Source organism: Gouania willdenowi, chromosome 14 (genome assembly GCF_900634775.1).
Source record: "Gouania willdenowi chromosome 14, fGouWil2.1, whole genome shotgun sequence".
NCBI lineage: Eukaryota > Metazoa > Chordata > Actinopteri > Blenniiformes > Gobiesocidae > Gouania > Gouania willdenowi.
Window position 1 is genome coordinate 5915619 of NC_041057.1, and position 24624 is coordinate 5940242.

At 36.6% G+C, this 24624-nt stretch overlaps 1 protein-coding gene across 5 annotated transcripts in view; it reads right to left on the bottom strand.

Annotated features, from left to right (window-relative positions):
• The window catches only part of LOC114475555 (cell adhesion molecule 2-like), a 330216-nt gene that overhangs the window by 26963 nt on the left and 278629 nt on the right, over positions 1-24624 (bottom strand). For 4 of the 5 annotated variants that reach the window (XM_028466470.1, XM_028466469.1, XM_028466467.1 and 1 more), the window contains 4 exons: positions 14378-14539; positions 13714-13804; positions 13460-13638; positions 8251-8364 (listed from right to left, as the gene is read on the bottom strand). In XM_028466470.1, the coding sequence (XP_028322271.1) occupies positions 8251-8364; positions 13460-13638; positions 13714-13804; positions 14378-14539 (546 nt within the window). The remainder of the gene's footprint in view (positions 1-8250; positions 8365-13459; positions 13639-13713; positions 13805-14377; positions 14540-24624) is intronic. The other variant, XM_028466471.1, reaches the window with a different exon arrangement.

Genomic DNA, 24624 nt, shown 5'->3' on the forward strand with positions numbered 1-24624 from the left:
CTGAGGCACACGGGGTGAGGACGATCCAAAAGTGTGTGTGGAAGCGTGTTATCTAACAGGCTCTACAGGGGATGTGAGGGCAGAGGAGGAAACGCAGGGAGGAGAGAAAACAACAAAAACAAAAGCTTAAAAAGATGTAAATCAGAGAGAAGGAGGAGGAGAAGGGCGGTCAAGACCCTGAAGGACTATGAAGATGATAATTTGCAGAAAGCAGTCGTCATGAGAGGATATTATCCAGAAATGAGCACTCTCGAGATGTTTGGAGGAAAGCCAAGTGTAAAAGTCGACGTTTGAAACAGAAAGAAGAAGGAACCATAATAACATATTAATAAACAACTACCGTCATCCATGTCACATACCCTGTATAACGGGGGGCACAAACTTTTTAGGCGAGCAAGCTACTTCTACCACCGACAACTTTTTGTGATCTACTTTGTTGGGGTATAATAACTGTATATAGTCAGATTTAAATATTCCTATTCCTATTACAATTATTAAATATTTGTATAATACCAAAACACAACAATAATATTGAAGCAGTAATGCTTAAAAACTGAATTAGAATGAAAATTAATTTAAAAAATGTAAATACAATCAGCAAAAATATTTTGAAAATAAAGTTTGTAAACTATACAGTAAAATGTCTACCAGTTCATCACGGCAGAACCAAAACTCTGTAATGGTTTGCAGTTTGTTTATCTCACAATTCAAATCCACAGAAGCTCCAAACACAGCTGCTCACTTCATAAAGACCCAGGTTAAAGAATCAAATCTTTAGACTGAATCAGGATGCTGTTCATACAACGGAGAAGTAAAATCAGGAAAACTCACAAAAAGCTGAATTAAACAAACTAGTACAGTGCCTGTCGGAAGCATGTATTCACATAGTGGGAGGAGCTTAAGTAGATTATGGCCAAATGAGTATGTTTTTGAAGGTTGGATGTACAAAGAGGTGTACATACTCTGTACTCTAGTGTTGTAAATGGGTATATGTGTGGGTGCAAAGTAAAATAGTGTGTGCAATTTACCTGCTTTAATTCTATGGGACATGCGCATGTTAAATTAGGTAGACTGATAAAAAAAAACACATCAATTCGTACAAATAAAACCATTTATTTAGCAATTAGCATTTCTTAGTGCAGGGGTGCTTATCATCCAACGTTAGTAATTAACATACAAACAGATGTAACTTAGCGAGCAGACTGAGAATAACTTCATCTATAAATCACACTTCCAGAGGAAACATGGTGTGTGTGTGTGTGTGTGTGTCTCGCTACCTGTCAATCTCTCCTCCGTGGGCTCATTCTGGGTGAGACTTGAGAGCTTTGCTAGTATATCAGTGTGAGTGCGGCTGCTCAGACGTATGGGCTGAGATTTGTGCCACTCGAAACTGAATTTGAATAGTTAGTATTGAATTTGAAAGTATGAACTTGAAATTTAATTTACTGTTTTGAAACTGTATTAGTAACTTGAAATTGTATTTTTTCCTGTCGGGGGAAAAAAAAAATCATCTTAGTACATTCCAAAAATTCAATATATTTATGCTTTTCAAATTCAGATTCACTGAACGTAATTCAATTTCACTACATGGAGACGCACTTCCGGTCTGCAAGGTTGAGCAATCAATCACTGATTCATGGAACTCCTGTTTGCGCCTGCAAAAACTCCTTTACGGCCCGTTGAGGGTGTGATCTTTACATACATACTGTATATGTATATTTTTTTTAGTGTAGGAAAAATCTGAATTTGAGAAGCAGAAATATATTGAATTTTTGGAATGTAATAAGTTGAATTTTTTTTTCGACAAGAAAAAATGCAATTCCATGTTACTAATTCAGTTTCAAAACAGTAAATTCAATTTCAAGTTGTTACTTTCAAAATCAATACCAACTATTCAAATTCTGTTTCTAGTGGCACAAATCTCAGCCCATACAGACGGCCCTCCCCCCTCTCCGGTCTAACCCTCTGTCCGGTGTAATCCGCGTAGATTTCAAAATAAAATGAAAATAAACATTTTGAAACGTAATCACCAAATAAGGAACAGTCCAAAAGTACGTTTCCTAAAAAAAGAGAAGTCCACAGGAGCTCAAAACTTACAAAATATCTTCCTCTCTCTCACTCGTGTGTCTGTGGTCCGTGTCAGCTTGTGCGTGCGCGCACGACTGTCTTTGGCCGCACATGTGACTCTAGCTCGCCACTGTGATTGGCTCTGGCACGCACTGGAGCGGAGCTGTGCAGTGATTGGCTCTTGTGGCTGTGCTCCGCGCTCGCGGTCGACTATTCTATGAAATGATTCATTAACTGTAGCATTGCAGTACAAACTCATCCGATGTCCCACAGCTTTGAACCAAGCTCACGCCATGTTGCAAGTATGAGCTCTGTCTGTCCCTGAACACCAGAGATTATTGAGGCACAGACAGACAGACACACAGACACAGAGATTCCTTGCTTTTATAGATAAATGCTTTGGAGTAGAGAAGGGTCTTCTTCTACTTATACTCATGTTACTGTAATTGAGTTGCTTTGAAGGTTACTCGTATGTTTTTGAGTAGATTTCTAAAATAGTAATTTTACTTTTACTTAATTACGTTTCAAAATAAATAAAGTAATTCATTACATTTCTACGCCCAATTGTTACTGCGTAAATTAATTGTTTTGATTTAAAATGATCAACGGACATTGTGAAACTACAAAAAATGAAATGACTAGACAACAGTCAAATACATTTCATCATAGCCGACCAATCAGATTAAATGTAAGATTATTTAAAAAAGGATTTGTACATTTTGACAAACCTTTTTATTTTATACAGAAAAAAGTGAAAAGAAAAGGAAAAGGCCCCCCTCACATGTTCACAAACACTTTTTAAACCATTATCTGGATGTTAACTGAGTGTGCATGTTTCACCAGCATGAAATTGACATGTCACTCAAAAGCTTGAGTGACGTATCGCTCTGCCGTCGCAGACGTGGTGCCTTGTCAGCAGTGCTGTCACATAGTCACAGCGAGACAACGCCATCACACAAACTGCAACACGACGGAAAAATTATCATTTAAAACCTTCTTCAGACGTTTTCCAAACATTCAAACCTTTTTGAGGACAGAAAAGATCCTCTTCGTCGAAATATTTACATGTTTTGTTGCAAAAACCAAAACCAGATTCAAAGGTTGAATCATATCTCTTTACAGTTTTTATTACTTTTGTTGTCATTTTCTGTAATTTTGTATATTTTTCTGAGTCATTTTGTGTATTTTTGCTGTTGTTTTGTGTTATTTGGAGTAATTTTGTGTATTACTATTGTCGTTTTGTTAATTTTTGTACTAGTTTTGTGGGTTTTTGGAGTGTTTTCTGTGTCTTTTCTCATCTTTTACTGTATTTTCCTGCGAATGTTGTAATACTTTGTATTTTTTAATGTATTATTGCTTTTGTTTTGTGTATTTTTTTGTAATTTTGTACATGTATATGGGGGCCGCATACTAGATATTTCTTAATGCTTTATTTAAATCTATGTGAGATTTTTCATGTCCCTTTCCTTCATCTCTCTTTCCCCTTTTTTGTATGCCAGAGCTTTCCTTTCCCCCTGCATGTCTTCCTGTTCCTCTTGAAGCTTTTCAATGCTTCCATGAACCAGGTGCGAACATGTAATCCCTCCAGCATTTCCTGGGCCTGCCCCAGGGGCTCCTTCCACTTGGATAGGCTTCAGTACCTCCATAGAGAAGCTTCCTATAAAGATCCTGGTTCCGTGCCCAAAAACCACTCCACAGGCTCCTTTGAACACAGTTAGCTCTGTCAGACATCCCCCAAAGACCTCCAGAGGAACCAAATCTTTTTAAATTCAAAAACATATCGAGAGCATCATTTCTACCGCGTGACAACACAAACCTCGTGACCATACACAGAGTTTGTGGGGGGCAGGGGGAGCATTGCCCTCCCAGTGGTAACGTTTACATTACAGTGACTGTTCAAAAGATATATCAATTCATTTGTTATTCTTTTAAAAATAAGTTATTTTTTGGCTTTTTTCTTCTGTTGCACAATTCTTATTCACAATATGTGGTAGTGCAGAAAAAATCAACTGACGGCCTGATTTTATCATGAATTTACAACATTAATCTAAAAATGAGGATTTTTAATGACACGGTTAGCCTCACAGACCTAACATTAAAAAAAAAAAAAAGTAAGAAGAAATTAGGGTGGAGCTGCTTCTTGTAAATGGGTTTTTTTTTACCGCATTTTTACTGTGTTTTGGACTAAATGTTTAGATTCATTGGACATTTCAATGACAAAGACTTTGGCAAAATGATATACTGTTTGCTATGATATGTTTAAAAACAGAAGACTCTAAGCTTTCAAACGTTTATGATACTCGTGATATTCTGATATATTATTAATTTAAATCCCTTAAGAGCGTGAATGAGTGAGAACATGCATTTTGACCCGTATTCGGGATGACGCAAATTTTTGTAGTCAACATTATCGATTGTTACCAATCATTTTTTGCATTATTGCATATGCTCATAGGCGGAGTTTGAGATTCTTGCTGGGGGGGACAAAAAAAAAAAATATATATATATATATATACCATACATGAAGGTACGTGTCGCTTCACCATTTATATTGTGGAGGAGAACTGCACAACAGAAGAAGAACCAACCTAAAGTCTCAAAAGTTCGGGACCATTTCACTGAAAACTTATACTCGTAGTTTTAAAAGAACAACAAATGAATTCATATATATTCTGTATAGTCACTGTGTTTTATAGCAGTTGAAATATTTGTATTTTATGTATATTATATTAAGAATTGTATTTTTTTGATTGAATTTGGAAAAACTGTAATGAAAACTTTTGACCCACAAACTCCACGTATGCATATGTTACACACATTGCGGTTGGCGTGTATCTCTAGGCGGTCTATATATTTAATTCTATTTTTTATTTTGCCCTCCTTGGCAAAAATCTCAAACTCCGCCTGTGGGGGACGGTTTTGGGGGAAATTGAAAGCAGCATGGAAGAGAAGATTGAAAATTCTTCGGGTCACTAAAAACAGACATTCTGCAGTCAAGCAAACAACGAGTAGTGACACACTTTGTCCGGCTCGGTTCACAATGAGGCATTGCACTCAAATTACTGTTGACACTCCAAACATTTTCCTGGTTGTGACCCTACAGGAGTTGATTAAGCACCATATCAAAGATGCCCAACAAAGCCCTGGCTTTACAAAGTGCTCAGCGTAAAGTGCTGCCCTACTGTTTACCAGCCGGGATCAGATCATCACTGTCTGATGGGGAGCCTTCCTGAGAAGTGCATGTTTCACCAGAGCCATTTTGCTCTTTCGCACAGGCTGGATGAAGCACGGCTCATGCAGAGTCTCATCTGGCACTTCCACATGGCGCCTATTATTCCCTCACGAGGTGCACAGTTTTCCACTAAAATACACAATGAGAAGATGTTCTGTTTGAATTACAGGTGAAGTCGAAACTCGGAAACTCTTCAGTGTCAATTCATGGCACGTCAGCAGAATAACTTCCTTTTCACCCCCGATGAATTCTGTTTCACAATTGACTTTTTTTTTTTCAGTTGGCTTTATCGAAAGCAGCATGTCCCCCTTTAATGAATATATCTGGTTCAAGTATTTGATGCTTTAATCAAAACAAATGTGGTTTATGAGGAGAAAACTCTTTTTAATCATACTTTATTGTCTAAATTCAGCACAAAAATGTGATTATCTGAAGTGAGGGCTAAATCAGTATTTAGAATAAGGACCAATCTGAGCATTAATACAGGAAAGAACAAAGTGTTTTGTCTTTGCTTGTTGACGTTTTGTGTGATTATGTTGTTGCTTTCTGAGTTTTTAGTCATTTTGTGTATTTATCTGCCACTATGGGGGATTTTTTTTTTTTATTGTTGTTTTGTGTATTCAATGAGTCATTATGTGTGTTTTTTTAAAAATAATTTTTTGTGTTCTTCTTATCGTATTCTGTATTTTTCAGCTTTGTATGTTTGTTGGAGTCATTTTGTGTGTTTGTGGGAGTCATTTTGTGTGTTTGTGGGAGTCATTATGTGTGCTTTTGTTATCATATTGTTGTATGTAAGTTTTTTTGGAGTCGTTTGCTTTATTTTTGTGTATTTTTTTGTCATTTTGTGTGTCTTTGGAATCATTAAGTATATATATTTGTTGTTGTTTTGTGTATTGCTGGAATCTTATTGTGTGTGTTTTTGTTATTTTCGGTATTTTTGTTGGCATTTTGCTCTTGTTTTGTTTGCGTTTTTGAAGTTATTTTGTGTAATATGTTAAGTTTCATATTCCTTTTAACTGCAGAAATTAGAATTCTTGGGCCCCCAAACGTGTGTGTTTTAGAGCTTACCTTAGGAGTCACCAAGTCATCAGCAAATGAAGGTTGTGGAAGGGAATGCCACGTGCTTAAAAATGAAAATGTGCATATTTAAGATTGTTCATGGATTGAAATACTATCTGTATCCTTGTTTTTATGTATTTTACTTGTTTAGTTTTTGCTCAAAACAAAGAAAAAATACAAATACAAACATGAACCAATACAAATGAATATTAAACAACTTTTTGGACAAGATTCATTAGATTTGACTGAGATCTAACACCGCATTAGGAGCTATGATGAAACGTCTCCAGTGGCCAGACATTTTCAGTTGGACGTGACATTTGCTTCTTTGAGCTTTCCAGTCACTGAAGTGCTGGAGTTTTTGAAATGCCATTGGGGAACGTTGGAAGGAGTATTTGAACAGCTAGGCTAGCATTTCAATCCAAAGAGTTGAGATGACTTTAGAGACTCAGAAAAGGTGAATATTGTCCCCGAATGCCTGAACATGGACGCCATCACACAGAGAAGGAAGCAATTTTGTTCATCCGGGTAGAACGACAAAAGTATTGGGTCAGTATTTTTGATATAAGTTGGAGAAGGGAATAACACTTTACATTAAGTTTTATACATAAAGGCTGTCATGATTATGACATAACACCTGTCATTAGCATGAATTCCTGTATAACACTTCATCTTTTATGTCCACATTTTAACTATTTATTTTTGAGAATTTTTTTCAATTGGGTTGGGCAATAATCTGGTTTTTAATCTCACAGGAAGCTTCATACCTCTACCTCTATTATTGAGTCCTGGACCTGCTTTATTGAGTTTTTTTTCTTTCTTTGTTCTTGTTAATATATTTTATTTCATTATTTTAGAAAAAAAGAGACAAAGGAAAAAAGAAGGTATAGAGGAGGCCTGTGGGTGGGGTCCCCCTCAGAACCCCCAGTGTCTGCCAGGTTCCCCCTGGCCCCCTCAGTTCATTGGGCACCGGGCTCCAAGTTGAAACAACCATTTATCTCCCATTCTTAGAGTTATTTTTTTATTTTTTTAAATTACATTTTTCTCTTTTTTCCCCCTCTCTTCTCTCAATTTTATTGTATATATATATATAACATTTTATATTTTATGTATTTAATGAGTAATTATGTGTGCTATTATTATTATTATTATTATTTTGTGTGTTCTTCTTGTTGTGTTATCATATTGCGTATTTTCCAGTTTCCTGGTTTTTGCAGTCATTTTGTGTATTCATCTGTACTTTTTGGGGGAATTTTTGTTGTCATTTTGTGTATTTAAAGCTTTTATTTATATTTCGTGTGTTTGTGTCATCATATTGTGTATTTCTCTGTTTTTTGGAGTCCTTTGGGTAATTAGAAAGGCAAAGAGCGGCACTAATAATAATAATAATTATACACACCCATGCAGAAAAAAAGGAGGTTGTAAGATAAACATGTATTTTCCTTGTTATTGTCTCCTACCCTCACCACTAATAGCAAAATACCATTATTACAATTATTATATTATTACACACACACACACACACACACACACTGTATTATGTATAAGATGTATAAGATTTGTAAATACTGTCTATGGTAAGCTGTCAGCATTTTTTGTGTTGTAGGTGGTAAATATTAAAAAAAAAAATCTATCCCTACCTAACCCCACTAGATCCCTCCACCTAACCCAAAAAATGCCAACATAGCTCCAAAAGTGTCATAACTTAGCGAACGACAGTCAATGACAGCCTCCATGACACATTATTCATGCTATTGACAGATAATGACAGCGTAATGTCAGCCATATGTATGAAACTTTAAGTGTTACAGAGAGGAGCAGCGATAGCACAGAGGAAGGATGAAGTGGGAAGTGTAAAACGCGGTGGCCATGCTGACAGGTGAGAACCGTACCTCTGTTGCCAGTGACTGAGGGGTCTGAGGCGTGGGTGCCTAACAGAGCAGTGGGATCTGGAAGGATGGGATGTAGGGGGGGAGTGGTGGATGGAGGCAGGATGGTGGGGACGTCTGGTGGAGGGGACACACACACACACACATATATATGTATATATACACACACAGAAATAAAACAACATTAAATTAATCCACAAAGTTACATAAATAATAAAAAAAAAAACACAAAAAACAAAAAGTAATGGAAACATAATTGTGTTATGATGTAGTTGAAAGCATACAATGTAAAAAAAAAAAGAAAGTTGTGAACAATAAAGTAAACAGATTATTATTGAACAAAGCTTTTAAACATTTGCATTACGAGTAGATGAATGAGAGCTAATGAAGGCACAAAGACTAAAACAGTGAGGAAAATGGTGATTCACATTTTTTTTTTTTATCAAATAAGAAACAGATGGATTGGGATAAATTTAAAGATTAAAACATGTCAGAACGAATTTCATCCCTTGGTTACTGATGTCGAGGTAGGTGCGAGCGTAAAAGGGCAGAACATGGTTTTAAATGAGCTCATTAAAAGAAAGACTTCAACATTTGTGGATCACATCTAATACAGGAGAATAATACTGGTTAATATCAATGTAATAATTGGTTTTATTAGTTTAAGTTAAAATAAAAGTAATACAAATATATATATATATACAAAGTGCTAACCCTATTATATCTTGTTGGACAGGGTGCAGGATGAAGTTAATATAATGTAATCGATTAAAGATGGGATTTAAAAATAAATACACTCTAAAGTAAAAAAAAAAAAAATAACTAAAATTACATTATTTTGTCAAAAAGAGTAAAACTGTTGTACATACATTCAAACAGAGAAGAAGAATATCTTATTTTGGTGGACAATAGTCATCAGGTTCTCAATAGGAATTTATCACAGCGTAGGGGATCGCATGGCGTCGGTGTGAGTGTTGTGTGGGGGCAGGTTAAATCTATAACCCTCTGAAACACTATTTCTTGCATTTTGAGGGCCAAATTTTGTGATATAAAGCTATATTTAAAGAAAAAAATCTTTGTTACAGCCTTACTTTAAAGCCAAAAACACGTTTTTCAAATTTAAATGAGGAATAATGTGTGAACCGCAGTAATACTGGGACTGTAATGGACCAGTTTGATAGATACTTTTTAATTACTAACTTTTCACAATTTCACTTTAATTAAAGAGGATGATAATAAGGGAAAGTAGCAATGACTTAACTTTTTCTCTTAATTCATGCAATTGTTTCATTTCCATTACATTTCATAGATAATCTTTATGTTCCTATTAAACTATCCACTAACTAAGTTTTTGACAAATCGTAAAACATGAAAAATTTGTAAAATTTTTTCAATTTTGTAATATTTTAGAAAAATCGACTTTGCATTTCTTTTTTTAAAAACACATCTTGTCACAATCTGCAGCTTCGTTAACAAAATCCCATATGCAACACTTAAACAAATTTGCCTCAATGTCTCAGTAAAAATGAACATTTAAAGATGGTTAATTTAATACAAAAACTCATCAAATGCAGCATGAACACTATTTAAAGCATCCGTCACCTGGAAGTAAATCAGATTTTAAACAAAGCTCATTGGTTGATAGTGCTCTTATTAGAACAGGCCTGAGGGCCCATCTTAAGGTCCATGCAGGCTACCTGGTGCCCGCGGGCACCATGTTGGTGACCCCTGGCATAGGGAACCAAAATCACAGCGTCGGGGGCCCCTACGTTTAACAGCGCTAGCGAGAACCCTGGTCACTATAATGCATTTTAAACTGGAAGTATTGAGTGGGTGCGTTTTTATATACATGCCATGCTCGAGTCCCACTGTTGATATGTTGTTTCTGTCACCAACATTATAGAGGTTTTCTGAAAAGTGTTCCTCTGCAGGGACAAACACTGACGCAAAGGTAGAAGTCGATCTGACAAATGATCCGAGCCAATAATCCATATTTTGAAAGCGTTATTGTCACATGTCTCCGCAGGACATTTAGCCGATCGCAACGTTTCCTCGCCGCTATCACTTGTTGAAGTGACACGTAAAGCAGGACTAAAACATGGAGAGACAAAGTTAATGAGGTGACAATGACACTTAACCTTTTCTGTTTGTGTCACTCTGCATTTTACGGTGAAGCTAGAGGCTTTTAATTGGCTGTGGTATTCATTGTCCTCTGTGTCTCGCTGACATTTCAGCCTCAGCGTGAGTCACTAAGCAGCCCTGTGAGTCTTCAGCAGAACGGAGGAGAGAGCGGAGAGTCTCCTTGCTGGAGAAGAACCATTAAAACGACATTTTCAAAGAATTATAGAGGCAATTGTGAAAGGCTAAAAGGTATGCTAATCACTAATAAAGGGTAGGAACAGACTGGGTGCCATTTCAAGAGAACAAGTAATGAATCTGAATAGAATCTTTGACCCTCCCACACTCTGTTGGCTTTTTTTTGTGCTGTAGAGTTCATCAAATGATTCCAATCCCTGCTACTGTGTGGACAGATCGTTGCCGTCAGCTTCGTCTGGCCTTTGAATAAACTTCATATGTTGGCACACACACGTCATGTGTTAGTGATGCTGCCTCTAAGATAGGATATTGTGGGGTGTACAGTTTAATCTAATCTAAATGTGGTTTTGCAGGTCCTCCCTTTGAGGTTGAAACTCAGCTTTTCCATCACAACGATTTGCCGTCCAAGCAACGATTACATAAACAATGAGCCAATAAGTTACACATTTCAGACTGCATTTAATTATATTCTCTATCCTTATGATTAACAGTCTTTTACTTAATCATGCATGTTTTCTATTTCTTTGTTTAGTGTTTTCTCTTTTTATTCTAAATATTTCTGGAGCATCTGTAAAAAAACAAAAACAAAAAACAAGTACATCTGATTCTGATTTTAAATGGCATTAATCCAAAAGTGGAAAAATTACATGATGGGTACACCCCAGGGGTAATTTTGTTGACTGAAATTTTTCACTAACTAATAAAAAAAAAAAAAAACTTATTTAATTATATGTTTTTTTTTTTTTGTTTTTTGTTTTTTTGACTTTTGTGGCTTCCTCAATGTTTCTGTGGGAGGGGGAGGGGTTCTTTGTTCTAATTTCACCAATGAGAACTGCTTATTCTGATGACTGTATTGTAAAAACTTTTAAATAAACCTTGTTAAAAAATAAATAAATAAATAAATAAAAAAAACTACATGTGCGAAAACTATGTCAAAATAAATGAATATTTTTGTCAACTAATAAACTGTATAAATCATATGAATAAACTAGAAACTATAATTTCATCACATGAGACAAAATCCAACCAGGCCTCATTCGATGTTACGCATTGATCACATTAAATCTGTCTGTGTGTATTTACAAACATTAATAACACCTAATATCAAGTTGATCAATGCTAATTGAATGAAAGAATGTCTGGAACTGAAATCTTGAGTCACTTACTTGACTAAAATTAGACTACTATATGAAATAGTCATGATGACTAAATTTGGACTATAACTAAATTGCATTTTAGTCAAAAGACTATGACTAAAACTAAATGAAGATTTGCCGTTAAAATTAACACTGGTACACATAAAGACTTGATTTTCCTCCTTCCCGACTAAGAACGACAAACGCCAGATTATTTTATGCCTCATCAGATTATCCAGTGGTCTGAGGTTTGTTAAAACCAATAATCAGCTGTGAAACGGACCATGGCCGACAATCGTAAATATCAAACTTGTCCACTATATTATATGACCAAAACCCAACTCTTGACTCTGTGATTTATATCTAAAATCTAAATAGTTAATTAAATCTAAATAGCGCTATAAAAACTGGTAATGGAAACACGTGCATTTCACAAAAGCACTCAAATATCAATAAAAAATGCTTTTCATGAGCAGGTATTTCGGACGTTTTGATATTGAATTGCGTCGTGAGAGCTCAATGAAAACACTTTCTACAATTACACATCAAAGGACAAGGCATACCTGGTCACATGACCGCTTTTCTCCAAGAAAACATGGCGTGAAATGTGTGGACAGAAGAAGAGACCGAGACATTTCTTAGCATTATACTTAAAAATTGTTAGTGCCACATTAGACGTGAAACAACAAAGGAATACAGAGTGTTCTAAGGAGGTTCTGAGCGTCCGTCTTCCTGCAGCAAAGTCTCACGGGATGAGATTTCAAGAGAATTACGAGGCTCCAAAATAACCTTCAATGGAAACACGTTAAAACGTAATTATACTTTGTCAAAATTTAGAAATATCACTTTTATTTTGCGAAAAAAAGTTAATGGAAACAGCTTAAGAAATCAGAATTTCCGAGTTTAAAATTCCAATCTCTGAGTTCATAATATTCCAATAATATACCATTTTTTTTACAAGTATAAAAATAATTCCATGTCACTTTTTCAAGGTTGCTTGGATCATGGCATCACTTTGTTAGATCTCGTTTGATCAATTTCTGTTTTGGAGGAAGATCCATTCGTGGGACAGAATTGATATGTGAGATCAAAACTGTTCTATGCCTGAATTTTTATCTTCATGTGTGGGATCTGTAACAGATTAAATAATGTCATTTAGATTTAAAAAATGTGTGTATATTGAAATTCTGCATTTGATTTATCATTGCTTTAAGCTCATCACACATTGGTTTACCTCATTTAAGACTTTGATTTCTATTGTCGCAGTGCCTGCTAGGAATCAGATATTAAGAAACATGATTCAAAAGTACAAATACAAATAAAAAAACAGCAACTTCACTGATTCTAAATGAATTTTAAGCTTTTACTCCAGTGATTACTCACCTCAGCAGCAATTGCTGAGAATCACTTTCCAAGCCAATGAGACGCTTTTCATTTGAGGGATGACATCATATTTCTTTGACATTTAGAGTCCTAATTTGATTCATGGATCTTTCAAAGCACTTGTCATTTGTGCAATAGGTTGACAGAGTGCACTGGGTCACTCTGCAAAATTGCTATTTCCTATTTCGGGGAAAATAAAAAGTGGGAATGTATCAGCACACGGGAACAAGTCATGTTAAATCAAACACAAACTTGTTTATCTTTACACTGTATGTCTTCATAGAGAAATGACTCATTTATCTGCCTGTCTGGGATTAAAGTCTAATGTGTTACTGGTAAAACTCTGCCATATCGGAGCTTTTTCCTCCAACACTCACCATAAACGTAGAGTACATATTCAGCGCTGCTCGTCCCTAGGTGGTTGCTGGCTTCACAGCGATAAGTGCCATTGTCAGTCTTGTTGAGTGAAGTAAAGGTGAGCTCACGACCTTCTACGATCATTCTGTCAAGGTCAGGAAGATCACCTCCATCCTTTGTCCACATCACAGGATCTGGTCTGAAAGACAAGAGTAGGATGAAACAAAGAATTCCATACTTTCCTGAAGGTAATATACCTAAAAAAGAGACTTACGATGGGTTTCCTTTGGATACACATTCCAGCTTTAGGTACTGACCCTCCTGAGGGACTGTGAGGGAGGGGGTGACTTCCACATGAGGAGCATCTGGCAAAAGATTTTTCATTTTAAAATGTGAAAAAAGTTGATAAACACATGCCATATTTTAAATTAGAGATGGGTGATATTTGCCATAAAATGTAATACATTTTTATTTTAAAATGTGGAAAAACTTTATAAACACAAGCGCCTTTTTTGTTAAAGATGAGTGATAATTTCGGCTGATATTTGCCATAAAATGTAATTAATTGTTATTTTAAAATGTGGAGGAAGTTTATAAACACACGTGCCTTTTATTATTAGTGATAAGTGATATTATCAGCCAATATTTGCTATGAAATACAATATATTTTTATTTTAAAATGTGGAAAAAGTTTAAAAACAAACATTTTTTTTTTTTTTTTATTAAATATGGGCGATGCTATTGTATTGTATTGCTTATTCATATTTGCTCCTGATGATGATGCTTTTTTTACTGTGTGCAAACCAAAAAATAAAATAAAAAAAAAAACAATTGAGATCAGTGAATTATTATTGTAATTGAATGCCATCTTTTCAAGCATAGCACAACGAGAATGAGTTCTAATTGCAGTCTGGTGCTGTTTGAATGTTTACACTCACAGTGGACCTCCAGTACTTCAGTGGCCTGCTGTGGAGTCTGCGTGAGGGCCTCATGGTCCACTTTGCAGGTGTAGGCCACTCCATCATCGTTTCTGCCCACATGCAGCTGAAGAGAGCTCCGTACTGTAAATGTCTTCCCACTTGCATTCACCTCTTTGGCACCTTTGGAGAGAAACGCACGCTGTTACAGATATAGAACAGTCAGCTTTTAAAGCGGCGGGCCCACATGTGCAGCACCCTTCTGCTCCACAGCTTGGTAAAGCCATTACTCACACTGCACCAGGGTGTTTAATTCATGTACTGTAAGATGTGGAGCTGTCCAGCAGTGCAGCAAGCACATACTTTACTAGTCAAGTGTCTCTAAAATAATACAGATTTCAAGCTCATCACCCATTCACACACACCAATGGGACAGAGCTGCCATGCAAGGCGCTAGTCAACCACTGGGAGCAACTTAGGGTTCAGTTTCTTGCCCAAAGACACTTTGACACAGGCTGCGTCCGAATAGTTCCTCCTATCTCTTTTCCTATCCACTTTTCCATAACCCGTAGATGACATCACAGGGTTAAGGAAAGGTGTTAGGAGAGCAGTTAGGGAAAGGTGATCACGTTTGTTTTGGCAATCAGATGCACTTCAACTAAGTGACGTATTAATCTGACGGCCGAGAAGGTTAGTGACGTCTGCAGTGGTGAAAAAACAACAAATTTACAAAAATGGACTACAAAAAGCACATACACTTTCCACCAATATAATTTGAAAAAATCACAAGGTTTGCATGTAGATCAAAGGAAAAGAGGTTACCAGACTACGAGGAACAAAAGTGAAACTAAAAGAACGTCACATTGAGAATGATTGCTCACACTCACCTTCCACTCAGAAATATGAATTATGTTGAATAAAACATAATGTGGCTAAAAATGGCTCTGATCCCTTTTTCTTGAACCACAGAGTGTCTGTTTTATGCCAGTTATAATCTGATAATATGTCTTACATATAATAATATATGAGTTTTTGATTATTTATTTCAAGTTGTTTAAGGCATATTATTGCTTTGGTAACTTATCTCTATTACTTGTCGGTCGACGTGAGTTTCAATAATCGCTCGGGTGTGCATGTCCCTTTAAATGCAAGGAAGGAATTGTGGGGTCAGCATTATCTCGTCTCCTTTGGTATAGGATGCATCAGTGTTTCCTAGGCTAAAGGAGGTAAAAAAGGAAGCATTGAGCCTCTTTTCCTGAGCTTAAAGAGAACTTGGACACTCTTTATCATGGCCACCACTTAAACACTTCCAGAGGTGAAGGAACAGTGGATAGGAAAGGAGATAGGAGGGACTATTCAGACATAGCCATAGACTGGGATTGAATCTCAAAACTCTCTTTTATTCCTTTTATTATTTTATTTTTTGAATGGGTGCTGAACTAGTGCATTTGACTAGAAATAAATGTGTGAAACCAGCATGAAGACATTGAGTGTTTTCATTCATGCATTTCATGAAACTGTGATGCATTCAAATTAAATTCATTGCTTTTGCAGAACTTGGTTTACAATCAACAATGTGTCCTTTTGAACATTTCCTTTCCATTTTTTTGCACTTGATTCTTCATTGGTTTAAAACTGCAAATGTTTCAGTGCTTATTTTAAGACGCTGGGCTCTGGATTTAACTTGGCATTACTTAATTATTTACAATATATTCTGTGTAAAAAAGATAAATCCAAAACTGAAAATTAGAATATGAGTCATGCACCAACGAAATATTAGGTCGTTATGAACTCAGTTTGTCAACGTGCTTTTTTTTTTAGGGTAAAATGTTGTATCCAAGGTTCCTTTGAAAGCTATCCAGGTTTACTTTTTCCTAAAAAGTAGATGCTTTGACTTCTATAAAACAGAAGAATCTAATACATTTCTAGTTATTCATTTATGATGATTTCTCTTACAATTTTTGTTTTACCTGAAGCCTATTCCAAGCTTTACTGGGGCATAAAGATTACCAGAACCAATCACAGGTTTGGCAGCGCCCTAAATTAGTCATGAAGAATAGTATCATTATTCACAGTGTTCTTCATCTGGTCTATTTGTTTTCTGTATAAACAGGACAAACACCTGTCTAGTAATTCTGATCAAACAACTGAGCCAACTCTCTCTGTTTCTCTGTGTGTGTGTGTGTGTGTGTGTGTGTGTGTGTTTGTTTGTGCCAAAGCAGTCAAAATCATCTCCAACCTCCAGCTCTTAAAATGTTTACCTGATGTCCAAACATTTGGCACATTTTCCCATGACTTCATTTCCATTTTTGCTTCATTTTCCCTCCTAATGAACAGGATTTTAGAAAAAACGAGTTGGGTGAGAGTCCCTCAAGCTGCCCTTCAAACACCACATTAGAATGTTTGAATTGCTGTGGACCATACCTGTCAAGTATCCCGTTTTGGCCGGGAAACTCCCGTATTTTACCCCTCTTTCCCGCCATCTTCCCGTATTACTATTTTCCCGTAAATATTCCGTACTTTAATGTAATAATAATTCAAAGATGCCTTACTGAACTGAACGGCGTCACTATCCTCGCGAAAACTGCAACCTGAAATGGCCTGAGTGACAGTTTTCACGAGATTAGTGCAGACAGCGGCAACAAACCCGGAAACAACTCGGAAAAGAGACGATGAATGAAGACGTTCCGGCAAAAAAAACAAAGAACTGGTGTAAATACCTTAAAATAAAATGAGACAGAGTTTATCTTTCTAAAGAGCAGCAGGATGGGACACAGTTACACGTTTTGTTAGATTAATAACTGAGATTTTAACGTCTCCCACAGCAGAAGGAACACGTAAGTCACCATGAAAAATCAGCCAATCACAAGCGTCACAAATATAAACTCCTTTCAAAAAGTGTTAAAGGATGTAAAGTCTGTAATAAATGTGTCTAATACGTCATTGGTCTAACTTAAAGACAAGCAATGTGAAATTAACAGTAAATATGCAATGTGTTGACTTGTATATGAACTGTAAGTATATTAAATAAACATATACACATTTATGTTTTTATTTAGGCTGTTTTATCATTTAGGAATTAGGGCTGGGAGATATATCAAGATTCAAGATGTATCGAGTTTTCTATTTTGGCGATATAGATAGATATAGAAAACTATAATATTTCATATATATATCCATTATTTTCAATATATATATATATATATATTTATTTTTATTTATTTATTTATTTTTTTTATTTTTTTTCTGGTCAGACTTCATTTGATAAAGTTATCTAGATTTATATCGTATATCACCATTTTGAGAAAAAATATTGAGATATGAGATTTGGTCCATATTGCCCAGCCCTGAATGTTCACAGCATTGTTAATAAATGTTAATAAAGGTCGACCGACCAGATTATAATCACATAATTGTATTTAGTAAGTGGTTGACAAGTGGGTATTTTAAATTTCTTATACACCTATTTTAAAATATAAGGGATACTGGAGCTTGGTTGGGTGGGTGGGACAGCTCGAAGTGGGCGCCAGAAAATTATTTTCAAATCCAAAACTTGACAGGTATGGTGTGGACTCATGACACATCAGAAACTACACAGTCCTCTACAAACTAATTCAGACTAAGAAGAGTGAAAATTAACTTTCTTTATAAAACTATTCTGAAAAGTGTTCCCTCTACAGTGTATTCCTGAAATGTCATACCAACATACTACTCATACTAAGTTCAAAATGTATGAGTATCAAAATGAGTATGTAGTGCGTTCGCATAAGATAGTATGACATTGAGTACGCCAGCAATACCCGGATGTATACTATGTCGGGAAGTTTTTGAAGTACGCACGGTGGGCACACTAGTGATACTCAACCACCCCATGATGCATTGCAAACGGATAGCAAAATCGTCCTTGTCTTCCATTAGTCTTTTAACACTTTTGTAAATAGGACTCTTGTTTTGAAGTTAATCAAAAGTTTTGTCAGTACCATAATAGCGGGTCTCCGAAGATCTCTGAAATGTCGGCATGAAATGTGTATACGCAAGTTTTATGGATCAAATGACCACATGTTGATATTTTACTTGGTCACTTTTTCACTTAAAATTCTTTCCGAACTTTTAAAGGTGGCGAATCAACAGAGATATTTAGCCTCAGTGTGCTTCAGCTTTCACAGAATACAATACAACCCCACTAGCAAGGGACAACATTTAGTCATTTTAAGGCTTTTTTAAAAGCATTTCAATTGTTATTTTCTTGTGAAATTTATTGCCTAAAGTATTCGGACTGAGGCTGATATAAACATCGTATCCGTGTGTGTTATCTGTTGTGAAGTTGCTCGCAGCGCACACAGGGGGGCAGACGTCATCTGCTCAGTAGTTGATCCACAGAGCGTTCAAATGCGCTTCTTTAACTCCAGTTTTCACACTGTCAAGAAGCAAATCTTTGTTTTGCTCCACCTCAGATGTGACAATGTCAATTTTCATCCTGGAAAAGCTTCTGTCGTTGTTTGACCAGAGTGGGCGGGACCTCCGAAAATGGAGGGCATGTATGACGATGAAATTCAGCAGCCACATTTAACGACACCTGATCATTTGTACGCTGGGATTGGTCAAATTTGAATGTTTTGTCCTGTCGTACCACCAAGTGTGCCCTCAAATTTACACCCATTTTCACACAAGAATGATAAATAAGGGCCAATTAGATTTTTTTTTTTTAAATGGCAAAAACACATTTTAGAAAGCTCCCTTTTTTCCGACTGCGTCCTCGTGAAAACCAATGCTGAGCATTTATTTTTTTTGATGAGCGGCTTCACCTAAAGAAAGCGTTTGCACTCCACATCATTCTCTCCAGTGTTTATCTGCTTCACTCTCACAGCATCATAACTCCAGCTCTCCGCTCTCTTTACACTCTGCCAATCAACTTTTCTGCTCAGCCACTTCCTCCTAACAGAGGCATCGAACCCACTTCAACGGGAGCAGGATGACTGACAGCTCTGCAGTGCTGGTGACATCCGTTGAAAGGACAAAGGAGGAATAGTGTGGGGGTGGAAAAAGGGAATAACACTTCAGTTTGAGGAATACTGCAGTACCTTTACAATAAAAATGCAAGGTATACTTATTTTAAAGGGATCCTCCACTGTTTTTACAAATGTGGCCTAAAATCTTTGAAGATCTATGCCTAACAAAACAAATTATTTTGCACCATATTCGTTTTATCCCCGCGACCCTGATAAACGGGAATAAGCGGGTATGAAGATGGATGGATGGATGGATGTTCGTTTTATTAACTTTAAAAATGGGATTAAATTAAAGTTTTAGAGCCTGTGTTCCGCCATCTTGAAATCACGTGATTGATGATGTCACAGGGCCCCACTGCCTGTAAATATCCCATTGTTTTCTATTGGAGTGAAACATTCAGCCTGCTTTTTAAATCATTTAGCAGCTTTTTCAGTCTAAATGCAAATTTCTGCAGCTTTTGGTTGCTCTAAATAATCAGTAAATGGTAAAGATGCTGATGTAAACCTCTTTGTTTCCCAAACGAGAATAAAAACAGTCTATTACTGTCGCCCCCTGTGGTCACATATGTTCTGCAGGCTTAAAGCTGCTATCTGGAGTTTCTGAGAAACGTCTCGATGTCCCGCCCTAAACAGCTCTACTTCCTCCCACTGCCTCTCCCAAACTACCAGAAGCCACGCCTCTACTTCTCTGCACGCGCATCGTGGAAAATAACAAGGTCGCATTGATATAGGTCTATGGTTCAGGTAAGAGCCAAAATCATATTCACCTGTTTGCTGTTGTGACACACGACCTTGTTTCCGTGCACAGTTCCGTATTCACTTTGATTGACAGATTCAAAAAGGAAGTCGAAGCCTATTGGCTGGGCGCACACGGCGATCGTTCCGATTTGTATAGGGGTCTATAGGACGAAGAAGGGACTTATATACATTAATGTATATGAATGACCACCGGCAGTAGACCATAGTAAAAGACTAGTTAGGTAATTTTTCGCATTTCAAAAGAATGATACATAAACATAGATTTCTCAGAAACTCCAGATACAATGAGATGTTGACAGGCAGTGGGGCACGTCAAGTCAATAAAATAAATATGGTGCAAAATAATGTTTTTATTAGGCATACATCTTCTAATAAGTAGATTTCAAAAGTTTTAGACCACATTTGTAAAAACAGTGGAGGATCCCTTTAAAATCCATCTTGAATTGTCTGTGTGATGAAGTGACGAGGGAGAGCGCGAGCAGTGATAATTTGAGTATTTTGGCAGAATAAATTGTGAATCATTCATACCATGATGATGCTCTTTTCCTACGCGGAACCAAACCACTTCAATCACTGAGGAACATCCTTCACCGTGATCCCCCCACTAACCAAATATTCAACTATTCTCAAACTCCACTACAACACGTCGTAGCTGCAAAAAAAACCACACAAAACTCAATATTTTATCCACTGAGCTGGTTAATAATTTTCACATTTTTAGAAGCTGTTGATTATAGACGTACTTCACTTTGAAATACTAATAGGAGGATTGATAAATCTTGCCTCGTGTGTATAATTTAGCTGTAAGAATTTAATGTCCAGAGTACTTTACATTCCTTTTTTTTCATAACATTTTGAACAGTGCCTGATTGCCTTTGTACGGGTTTTAGTCGAGGAGTGCATTAAAATGTCCTTTCTGTACAAAGTTTGAGTTCATAAAAATATTGTTTAGCACAAAGGCAAAATAGAGTCACTGTGAGAACATAATGACCGTTTTAAACATTCAACCATTACACAGAGTGTGTCAATCTATAGGTTTGCTTTAAGTAAGTGTACAGAGCAGTGTCTGTGCACAGTATTTAAGGATTGCATAATTTGTTTTTGAGTGAAACTGAAAAGAGGAGGGTTAGGCTGTTTTTAATGTAAATGCTGATGCTTGTCTATTAAAATCATAATGGTAAATTCACATCTGTACATCTTTGTTGGTTTAGGTAAGCAAATATTGTGTTTCTAAACTGACACGTACACTTTTAGTCCAACAACATTCTTTCAATTAAAAAAAAGTTAAAATTAGTTATATTAATCTCATGTTAAGGTTTCATTTATTCAGACAACTTTTTACTGGAAATATATTTTGATCTCCTGACATGTTTTGACTGTAAACTCTCAGACTTCCTCAGAGATACCTGCTGATCGCATTGATGTGTCCTTGACTTCCGTTTTATAATTTCAGTAAGTTCTTTTTGTCTCCTTCTTGAATAATACGTTACGGTTTCATTCCTTCAGACAACTTTTTTCAGGAAATGTACTTTCATCTCCTGACATGTTATGACTGTCGACTCTCAGCCTTCCTCAGTCTCAGGTCTTCTCCAGAGACCATCGGGCGACAAGGGGTGTGGCCAGCCTGACAGAACTTTCAAGTTGGCCATGCTAAAAAAAAACTCATAAGGTCACATCAAAGCGATCAGCAGATGCCTCTGAGGAAGCATGTCAGGAGATCAAAGTAAATTTCCTGAAAAAAACTGTGAAAACTTTTTTGAAACCATAACATATTATTCAAAAATAACTTGCTGGAATTATTACGCAAAACTCCAGGACACAACAAAGCATTCAGCAGATGCCTCTGAGGAAGACTGATAGTTGACAGTCAAAACATGTCAGGAGATCAAAGTAAATTTCCTGAAAAAAGTTGTCTGAATAAATGAAACCTTAACCTTTTATTCAAAAAGAAGACAAGAAGAACTTGCTGGAAATATTACGCGGAAATCAAGGACACATCAAAGCATTCAGCAGATGCCTCTGAGGAAGACTGATAGTTGACAGTCAAAACATGTGAGGAGATCAAAGTAAATTTCCTGAAAAAAGTTGTCACAATAAATGAAACCTTAACATATTATTTAAAAAAGAAGACAAAATGAACTTTCTGGAACTGTATGAATCTCATCATCTTCCTTTTCCATTTTCACTGAGGTAATACACAAAGGATAAATGAAGTTTGCAAACCCATTACTTTAAATCAGTCAACATAATTTGCTGACAAATTTCTCCCCGTTTTTGTGTTTGGCTCCATCTGTGGCCAAGTCTTCTGTAGGTTTTCTGAGCCCGGCCAAAAGTCTGAAAGAATTGGAAATGGAAATGACGGGCATGAAATGTGAGAATTCTGACCTTTTATTGGTATTTCATAGGAACGAAGTGGAACCCATTAAAGGAAGACGATAGGGATGGAAAGAAGAGTAATCTTGGCAGTCGTGCATTAAAACCCTTGAACTGCATCCTGTTTAAGATTTAAAACAGTTTACACAAGCAAAAAAAAAAAAAAAAAAGAATCAGTGTGTGGGGGGAGGAAGTGAAATAAGTTTTAATATTGTTGAGAAATGACACTTTACTGTTGTGAGTCATATCTAAAAGGATATAACAGGAGCAGCGTTTGGGGAGCTCAACCTGTTGGCAGCCTGTAGCCATTCTCTCCTGTCTGAGCTGTCCTACTTTCTGCCATCTACACTTAACTGACGACTGTCTCCAACCATGAGCGCCGTTAGATTTTAGCAGAGCGCCTTGCAGGGTCTGACAGATCTGGATCATGATGTATTTTCTAAAATGAAACCCTTTGACATGTCATCTTTGGATCGCTGAAAGGACGTTTTCACTCCAAAAGAAAAAGATTCGACTGTGGCGGCTGGCTCGCAAATAAAAGTCAACATTTCTTCCCTTTTTAACACCGAAGCTTGTAAAATTATGACATACTTAATTTAGTAAAAATCTGTTTAACATTATAACTATGTACCTAAATATGACAATGTTCTCTGTCTACAACATACAACAAAATCTGTTTAAATCCTACTAAAGGTATATTTCATATACCGGTACTGATGATTGTTTTTGATTTTTTTTCTTTTGGTGTGCTTTATTTAATACATTTTTTTTATTGTATTATATTATTTACACCTCTTTCAGCACTGTAATAGTAAATTTGTTCTTGTTATGTGTATATTTTTAATTGCGCAAATAAATAAATGAATAAGTAAATGTGCCGATATTGTCCAAACACTAAAATTCCATTATTAACCAATACCGACACAGCCCAAACACCTCGCTCCAATTCGATGACGAGTTCCCACTTTGATGACGAATTTGACGCGGCACTGAGCTGGAGAAGCCACGCCTCCAGGAAGCTCTCTGCCGTGACTGACATGTAAACAGACACGCCCACAAAGGTGAGCATTTCAGCGTCCTTCGCACAGTGCTATGTATGTATTTTCTACAGTCTATGTATGTTCGCCCCCATGCTCTGTCTCGTGTTTATAAAGCAGCATGAGCTCTGCTACTGAGTGGGTGGGAGGAGGGCGGGACATCCTCTGGCCCTACATCACCGTGCGGGGAGGAGGAAGTCAGTGTCCCGTCTATAGGCACGCCCACTCGTGAATATGCAGAAGTAGGACACAAATCAGCCTGTTTGTGTAGAAGAAACAGGTGAGTTTGGGAAAATAAACCTCAAATACTATGTTTTTGGGTTTTTAGAACAAATGAAGATGGGTGAAAAATAGCATGACATGAGACCTTTAACAGTTTTTGGGTTTCTTTTGGTACATCTGGGCATCCATCCATCGATGGTAGGGGAAACTTTGGAGAAAACACACAAAATCAACAAATGAAATCTATAGAAAACGTCCAACACAGGAAGCTAAAAAATCTTAGAAGGAATGTGTCTTTCCTTTCAATTAAATTAAAAAATAAACTGTTTATGAGTAAGTATTTAATTCAAAACAATCAATACACAGTTGCAAAATACCTCTATTCATATTTTTTACTCATCAATTAGATACGATAATTATTAATTATCATTATTGTTGTAATGAGAGTGCAATGAATGAAACTGAGTCATTAAAAACCATAACAAACACTGAAACCAGTTTCTATTAAATGTGAATGTGAACGAGTGCTTTTAGGTGCCTTGTACAACACGCACACTCACGCACACACGCCGAGACGAGGAACGGGAATGAGCTTTTTTGTGTGTGCACCTTTGGCATCTTTTATTCATGCCACTGTGACTTGCAGGAACCATCTTGAAATTACATCTTTAATGGTCATTGATCCACTCCACCCAAGGGAGCCTGATAGTTTAAATGTAGTCTCAACACAGACTTTTTAAGCAGTGTGCAAGGCTGTCTAACACCGCCGAAGCAGCTGAAAGTGTATTTTCCTTTTAACGGGAAAACTTCTTTAGATTTCTCATGCTGATTTGTATTTCAGTGCTCACAACGCTCTCACCAGCTTCAA